The sequence below is a fragment of the Numenius arquata genome, chromosome 1, assembly GCF_964106895.1.
Source record: "Numenius arquata chromosome 1, bNumArq3.hap1.1, whole genome shotgun sequence".
In the NCBI taxonomy this organism is placed as follows: Eukaryota; Metazoa; Chordata; class Aves; order Charadriiformes; family Scolopacidae; genus Numenius; species Numenius arquata.
Window position 1 is genome coordinate 2606389 of NC_133576.1, and position 8441 is coordinate 2614829.

At 47.9% G+C, this 8441-nt stretch overlaps 1 protein-coding gene across 1 annotated transcript; it reads left to right on the forward strand.

The window, feature by feature from the left end:
* Window positions 1-1329: 1329 nt before the first annotated feature.
* On the forward strand, window positions 1330-3769 carry LOC141463160 (potassium voltage-gated channel subfamily A member 1). The gene is made up of 3 exons (XM_074145449.1): window positions 1330-1372; window positions 1833-1993; window positions 2254-3769. Exon 3 carries the CDS (start codon window positions 2294-2296, stop codon window positions 3767-3769), a length of 1476 nt encoding a protein of 491 aa, XP_074001550.1. The 5' UTR covers window positions 1330-1372; window positions 1833-1993; window positions 2254-2293.
* Window positions 3770-8441: the final 4672 nt, after the last annotated feature.

Below are 8441 nucleotides of genomic sequence, written 5' to 3' on the forward strand. Positions count from 1 at the left end.
GGGGACCCGCTCGATCTCCGCAAGCCCCGCAACCCGGCTACCCCTTTCCCCGGGGACCCGCTCCCGCCCCGCAACCCGGCTACCTCTTTTCCCGGGGACCCGCTCGTTCCCCGCAAGCCCCGCAACCCGTCCACCCCCTCTCCCTTTTCCCCGGGACCCGCTCGCTCCCCGCAAGCCCCCGCTGCGGGCTCGGGGCGGTGCGGTGTCCCGCAGCGGGCGGCCGGTCGGGCCCCGCCGGCTGCATTGCGTCGGGGACGCGGCGGCGGGGGGACGCGCTGGCGGCGGCAGCGGGGGCGGCCGGCCCGAGGAGGAGGAGGAGGAGGAGGAGAAGGAGGAGGAGGGGGGGGGGGGGGGGGGGCAACGTGCATCCCCTCCTCCCTCTCCCCGTCCCCCCCCCCCCTCCGCCCTCCCGCTCCCCGGGCTGCACCAAACAGCTCTCAGGTTTCTGCTGATACTGCAGCGTCAAGAAATGGCTCGAGTTTGCTCCCAGCTCTTATGCATTCAGCAGCCCTCTCGCTCCTGCCACACGCGTCCAGCTCCTGCCTCCTCCTGCTCCTCCTGCTCCTGCTGCTGCTCCTGCTGCTGCTGCCGCCGGGACGAGCCAAGACCGACACCGGGGATGCGGCTGCAGGACTGCGGCTCTCTTCCATCCCCCCCGCCGCCGCTGCCCAGCGCCCGGCTCCCTTTCCAGCTCTCTTAAGGGAAGAGAGCAGGAGAGCCCGCGGCCATCTAGGACTCCTTGATTTTATTTCCTAACTCAAGCCTTTGGAAAAAGGTACTTTGCACTCTTTACCAGCCCCGCAACCCCCCCCACACCCCGCTCCACTGCGGTTCTTGGCAGAAACTAATTAAACCCACTCGCCCTTGGTGCAGCCTAAGACAGTGTATGAATATTTCAGTGTCTCGCAGGCAGCCCTGTAAAGCGATCGCTGTATTATTAAGAGGGGCGCAAGAGAAGGAGGAGGAAGAGGAGGAGGAGGAGGAGGGTTGAGTTTGCCGCTGCGGTTTTTGTTTTGGTTTGGTTTTTTTGGATGCTGCTGCAAGGCGACTTGACGCATTCCGGCACTGGCTCCCACTCCTAACCAGCGCATCTCACTTGGAGCAGGTAAGGAAATGCCCCTTCTCCCCCCGCGCTGTTGGACTCTATTTTGGACAGTTTGGGTCTGGGATGTCGATCTCCCTCCCCTTGTCTCTCTCTCAGTTGTGTTTCGCTGCCGCAAAGCAAGAGAGGAGATGCTTTGCTCTCCCTCCCCTAAACCCCCAATCGGTGTGATGAACTTGTCAGTGCTCAGCTAAGTCTCCACCGTCTGTGAAGTGCGGATTGTGGTTGTCAGGAGACTTATGGCAGGAGCTGACCCTGCAGAAGTTGCCTGGGAAGCTCTCCCTATGCGCTTGAGGCACCGCAGGGTCCACATCGACCCCTTCCTGTCTTGGAGGCCCCGGTGCGTGTGCGGAGATGTGTGGGAACGTGTAGGGCTCTGCATGTGCTGCCGTAGTGGGCAGAGCGGGATGTTCTTGCTGGTGTGAACGCCAATCCATTGCGCCTGAGCGTGTGTGTGTGGTGGGGTTTGGGGGCTGGTTTATTATGTTTCTCTCCTCCCCGGCAGCCTCCCGCAAGCGAGCTTTATGCCTTCAAAAGCAGAGTATCTCCATCCCTCCCTCCCCAGCGCACAAGAGGAGAGGACCGGGGCAGTGTGGGGGGGCCAGGCGATGGAAATTTGCTGAGTTGGCATTGCAAGGACTCGCCTCCCAGCCGCCCCGTGATTTATTTATTTATTTATTTATTTGTGTGTATGTGTGTGTGTGTGTGTGTGTGTGGTAACTTCGTGACAGCAGCCGCAGCGATGGTCAAGTCGGGAAGAAAAGTGGACGGATCAAGTTAAAGGCAAAAGGAGACGGCTGGGGAGGGGACCCCAGCCTGGGGGTGCACTCCATAGACCTTCAGCCTCCTGGCTTGGGGGACAGGACCCCTCACCTTACCTGCCCTCTTCCCCCCCTAAAGGTATTTCTTCCCTCTTTCTTTACCCTCCTGTCATCCCTGATGCCTCTCCCTTTATCCCACCTCTCCCTTCCCCTTTTGGATATTTCCATCCTTTAGGCTCCTCATCCATCCCTTCCTCAAGCTCTCCATCCCAACTCATCATCCCTCCCTGCAGACTCTGAGCCTTCCCCCTTCCTCCTTCACTGAACTGCCCTGGGGCTCTCTGCTCTCCTCCACCCTCCTTCCCCCTCTCAAGTCCCTCTCCCTCATTTCTCCTCCCCTGCCCCTGGATCCCCCTTCCTGTGTGCCACCATGACCGTAATGGCTGGAGAGAACATGGATGAGACTTCTGCGCTACCTGGCCACCCCCAGGATAGCTACCAGCCCGCTGCCCACGATGACCATGAGTGCTGTGAGCGCGTAGTGATAAACATTGCTGGACTACGCTTTGAGACGCAGCTGAAGACCTTAGCCCAGTTCCCCAACACTCTGCTGGGCAACCCCAAGAAGCGCATGCGGTACTTTGACCCCTTGCGCAATGAGTACTTTTTTGACCGGAACCGGCCCAGCTTTGATGCCATCCTCTACTACTATCAGTCTGGGGGGCGTCTTCGCCGGCCAGTCAATGTGCCCTTGGACATGTTCTCTGAGGAGATCAAATTTTATGAGCTGGGTGAGGAGGCCATGGAGAAGTTCCGGGAAGATGAAGGATTCATCAAAGATGAGGAGAGACCCTTGCCAGAGGGGGAGTACCAGCGCCAAGTATGGCTCCTCTTTGAATACCCAGAGAGCTCTGGGCCTGCAAGGGTCATTGCAATAGTCTCTGTCATGGTGATCCTCATCTCCATCGTGATCTTCTGCCTAGAGACATTACCTGAGCTGAAGGAGGACAAGGAGTATACAGTGCATCGCACTGACAACACCACCCAGGTCTACAAATCCAACATCTTCACAGATCCCTTCTTTGTTGTGGAGACCCTGTGCATCATCTGGTTCTCCTTTGAGCTGGTGGTGCGCTTCTTTGCTTGCCCCAGCAAGACTGAATTCTTCAAGAATATAATGAACTTCATTGACATTGTGGCCATCATCCCTTACTTCATCACCCTGGGCACCGAGATGGCCGAGCGGGAGGGGACTCAGAAAGGAGAGCAGGCCACCTCCTTGGCCATCCTGAGAGTCATCAGACTGGTAAGAGTCTTTCGAATCTTCAAACTCTCCAGGCACTCTAAGGGCCTCCAGATTTTGGGACAGACCCTCAAAGCAAGTATGAGAGAGCTAGGTTTACTAATCTTCTTCCTCTTCATTGGGGTGATCTTGTTCTCTAGTGCGGTATATTTTGCTGAGGCTGAAGAACCTGAGTCTCATTTCACAAGTATCCCCGATGCTTTCTGGTGGGCGGTGGTATCCATGACCACTGTGGGCTATGGTGACATGTACCCTGTGACAATTGGAGGCAAAATCGTAGGCTCCTTGTGTGCCATCGCTGGTGTGCTGACAATTGCCCTGCCTGTACCTGTCATCGTGTCCAACTTCAACTACTTCTACCACCGAGAAACAGAAGGGGAAGAACAGGCTCAGTTACTTCACGTTAGCTCCCCTAATTTAGCATCTGACAGTGATCTCAGTCGCCGCAGCTCCTCTACAATCAGCAAATCTGAGTACATGGAAATCGAAGAGGATATGAATAATAGCATAGACAATTTTAGAGAGGCTAATCTCAGAACTGGCAACTGCACTGTAGCCAACCAAAACTGTGTTAATAAAAGCAAGCTGCTGACTGATGTGTAAACAAAAAAAAACAAAATCCCCACTCACAGCTTGAAGACTTTAGTGACACAGTCACACTTTGTAGATGCTTTACTGATAGTCTTTGAATGCTTTATTTATCTCGTAAATGCATTGTTGCATTGCGAATTTTTGCTCAGCGATAAAGAAGCTTCCAGGATCCATGAAAGATAAGATTTTGTTTATTTTTAAAAAGCATTTTCCACCTGGTAAATGATAACCATTTGAACTAGTTTAGTTTTAAGCTGTATGACGGTAGACCTAAACTTTTCCTCTCCCATCTCCTTTTTTTTTTTTTTTTGATGAAGTTAACTTAAACTAAGCAAGACAGTTTTTAGAGCTATAAAGCATATGCATGGATTCCAGTAAAAATATTCTGCAAAACTGCACAGTTGCAAGAAAGTGCATCAGATAATAATAATAAAAAAGATTAGCTAAAACCTACAGCAAGCATTTGCCATGGTTTTGATGAAGGAGCTCAAATTTTCCTTCCGCCCCCTATGTGAAAGATTACATACTAATCTACAGATCCACACAGCACCTTATTAAAAACATACTTAAGCCTGGTCTCTTTTGCTGTCCATAGAAGAACTATTCTAAAAGGAAAATAGCAAACAAAACTGAAGACAAAACATCTGCAATGCTGCTAAGTTCTCCTACATGCAGATGATTTAGACATACTTTTCCTTTTTCCTGTCCAGAACTGGATAGAAAACTTTAAGCCCCTCTATTGCAAGATAGCACAATGGAGTTTAATATAAGCATGTTTGAATTTGATACTATTTATTTTATAATCGCATGCCTGAAACGTTACCTCAGACAATAGCGGATAAGCTTTCGTTTGAACTGAATCTTCTAAAAATAGTTCCTTTATCTCTCTATTTTCTTTTTTCTTTTCTTTTTCTTTTTGATTTGCATTCACCAGAAGTGCACTCCTTAATTTATTAAATCGTTGACTAGTAATTTAAAGTACTGTATTTAAGTGCGTATGTTAGTCAAATGGGAACAATAACTTTTGGAGATCAAAGCATGTTCAAATATTCAGCATTATGGCCTATTTGATTAAGGTGTAACTTGAATTAATTAATGCATGAATTCAATAATAATAATAATAACAATAATAATAATAACAATAAAAACAAAAATAAAAAAAGTGCTTGCCAGATCGAGGGCCTGAATGAACTGATCAGAGAAACCTGATTGTTTTCCTGCATTGCTCAGGGAAATGTGTTGGTTTTTGTCCAGGCATTGTTGGAAAGGAAAATATCCCATCCCTTAAAGGGAAAGCTATATGGAAAATTAAGAAGTCAAGTTATATATAGCAACACCTAAAATCTAGTATCCTTTATAGTTGAAAGGTGCAGATGCATGCTTTTTGGTGCATTCTCAGAATGTAAATGAAACTTATCTATTACATGCATCCAAATTGCAGCAGCTGGTTTCTTTTGCAGTCATTAGTGGAGCCTTTTTTGTATTCCCCTAAAACTCACTGAAGGGACTCAACAGATTGATTTAGGTAGTTGCGCAGTGCCTTTATCTTACATCCCCCAAATTGCTGAAAGTGCCTCCAGGAACTGAGCTGATCAGAGACAGTGAAGGAAAGGGCAAGACACCAACACACTGGCAGGAGCGTTCTGTGCTGGCTCCTGGCACAGCACAGAAGGGTGTAGAGAAAGAAGGAAAGAGCAAGTGTGAGTGAGAGGGATGCAGAAGAGGCAGGCAGAGACCACCAGCGCCCATGGGATACCTTCCTTCCCCAGCCAGTCCGATGCTGCAGGGCTCAGCATTTCCTTCTGCCAAATAACTCATAGTCGTGTTTATGCAAGGCTTCAAGGTTCCCTAGCTTGTTTATAGAGATGTTGCTGCCATCATTGTGCCTGCCCTTCCTTTCCCTGAGATGGCTTTTTGGAAGCCTGTCCCAGCATGGCAGGACGCAGGAGGAACTAGGGGCCAGCATGAACTGCGGCATTGCCCGGTCAGGCAACCAGACTGCAGTGCTGTGCTTTTCTTTCTCTTGGGTTCCCCAGCAGGTAGGTGGGAGAGGCTTTCCAGTGCTCCCCCACCCCTGCTTCCTCTATCCCCTTTTGGTGGTCTGTCAGATCTCAAATCCTGTCACAGATCCTTTGAGCCATGTTCTTCTTTCTGGTCCCTAACCTTACTCTACTTCCACCATCATCTGGTGAAGCAAGCAACACTAGAAGAAGGTATCTTCTGCAATATGCCAGCCTTGACTGCTAGGCCCTGGAAGATAACAACCTTTGATCTGAACGAATGTAGGCACTAATCCTTATTTTTTAAATGGACAAAGTTGAGGATCTTCATTCTGCACTTAGCATGTGGCCAACTGCTTTTGAACACTTCCCCTTCCACATTGTACAGATCCTTTCTTCCCCTATCTTTCTGATATATGTATATATGTGTATAAACATATATGTGTGTCTGCGCAGGTGTGTGTCACACACATACGCAGACACACAGATATATATATATATGTATAAAATCAAGGCACTTAGAGTTAAAAACTGACCCTAACTCTGCTTACGCACAAGCCTGACCTGCCAGGTTTCCGGGAAGACTTGACTTTATTTCTCACTGTGTGGCTTCTGTGAATCTTAGCGATGAGAAAGATATCAAGAACTGAGGGAGCTCTAACTCCTGCAAGAAATCACAAAGCATCAGATAAAACAGGGCATTACATCCTCTAGGTAGATGTTTTAAAGCTTCCTTCCTGCCCCCTACTTATGCCCCTGCCCATCATACACCTCTCTCCCCATTAAATTCTGGTCATCCTGATCTTCCCCAACCCTTGAATTCAAGGATATGACCTCTCATGTCAAAAGGGACTTCAATGCTGCACTCAGCTTATAAAAAAAACCAACTGACTAAAGTAAACAGCAATAATCAATTCAGTGCTGCGGGACTGATGATCAGAAAGTAGCATCTGGGAGATGAGGCCTCACTTTGGTAACTTAACTTCTGCCACAGTTGGGTACGCACACCTTAGTTTAATGAGCAGAATGATAATCATTCTGCATATGAAAAGAGAAAAGTGCTGCATGCAGCATGCTGACTCTTCATCAGGAGATGGGGATGGATCATTAGGACTCGAGGTGTTTTGAGGAGACTGAATGTTGCTTTGTCCATTTATAGCTCGCTGCAAAGGATCTCAACACATACGGAGTACAGGAATTAAATTCATGTAGCATAGGCATGTGCTTTTGACAAGTTTGACACAAAAAAAGACCCCAACAACAACAACAACAACAAGCTATTACTCCCTTCACACAGGAGTGCTGAAATGTCTTTGTGGGCCTGAAGGTGCACTTTAAAAACTGCCTGTTCTTACCAGTAAGCATCCTCCCTTCCTTTCTTTCCTTTTCTTTCTTTCTTTCTTTCTTACTTTCTTTCTTTCTTACTTTCTTTCTTTCTTTTTCTTTTTCTTTCTCTCTCTCTCTTTCTTTCTTTCTCTTTCTTTCTCTCTCTCTCTTTCTTTCTTTCTTTCTTCTTTCTTTCTCTTTCTCTTTCTCTTTCTCTTTCTCTTTCTCTTTCTCTTTCTCTTTCTCTTTCTCTTTCTCTTTCTCTTTCTCTTTCTCTTTCTCTTTCTTTCTTTCCCTTTCTTTCTTTCTTTCTTTCTTTTTCTTTCTTTCTTCCTTCCTTTGCTTCTTTCTTTCCTTCTTTCCTTCATTTCTTCTTTCCTTCCTTCTTTCCTTCTTTCCTTCTTTCCTTCTCTCTTTCTTTCTCTCTCTCTCTCTTTCTTTTTCTTTTTTCTCCCCTTTTGACATATGTTTCTTTTTGCCACACATGAGCTCTATGGGGTTGTTTATGTCAGTGGAAAAGGACTGGAAATGAGCTGATGGCCAATTTAGTTCATCTCTAAAAGAATTGAGATACCTTCATTCCTTTCGAATGGACCTCCCAGAAGTGATGCCCATGTTATGCTGGACAGAGATACCAGTAGATGCGGCAGCCTTAGTTGGGTTGTAGTATGATGAGGCAAGGCAGCTATTCCAGCATAAGGAGTCACGACCCAAGCCTCCTTTACCAGCCATTGCTTTATGCCTCTCTGTGCTGCTTAGTTGCCTTCATACAGCTTTTTCTTCATCCATTCAGTGAAGGGGATGAGGGAACTTATTTGCCGTGTGCAAGGCAGCAGTGCGCTGCAGTGCAGAGGCAGGAATGAAATGGAGAGGCAGTGGGCAGGCATCCCATAGGCTGGTATCACTGCCAAAATTCCCCATCTGGTCCTACCGTACTTAGCTATAGAGCAGTAGGGAACAGGCAGAGGAGCAAGGGGGAGAGTGAAAATGAAAGGCTCTGTACCCCCTTCCTTCACAGAACTGAGAGGTGGCTGCCAAGAGCTCAAATCCTCACTGCGTGGCAGCTCCGTTAGAGACAATGAACTGGATTTACTTGTCTTCAAGAGGAAGTTAGTGTGCAGTAAGCCAGGGTGTGAGTTCACAGCATCCTAGCAAAGCTGTGCAGATTCCCTGCATGGAGTCTCTTAAGCCTTATCTCCACTGGGGACTTCTGGAAAGCTAATCTGAATTAATGAAAGGTGTGCATTTAAAGTAGATTTGTTAAACTGCTTTAAAGCCCAGCATGGACATTCTGTTGCAGTATAAAAGCAACCTTAATCTGATTTGGAGTCATTCTTTTTGGAAGGAAAGTAAGCTGA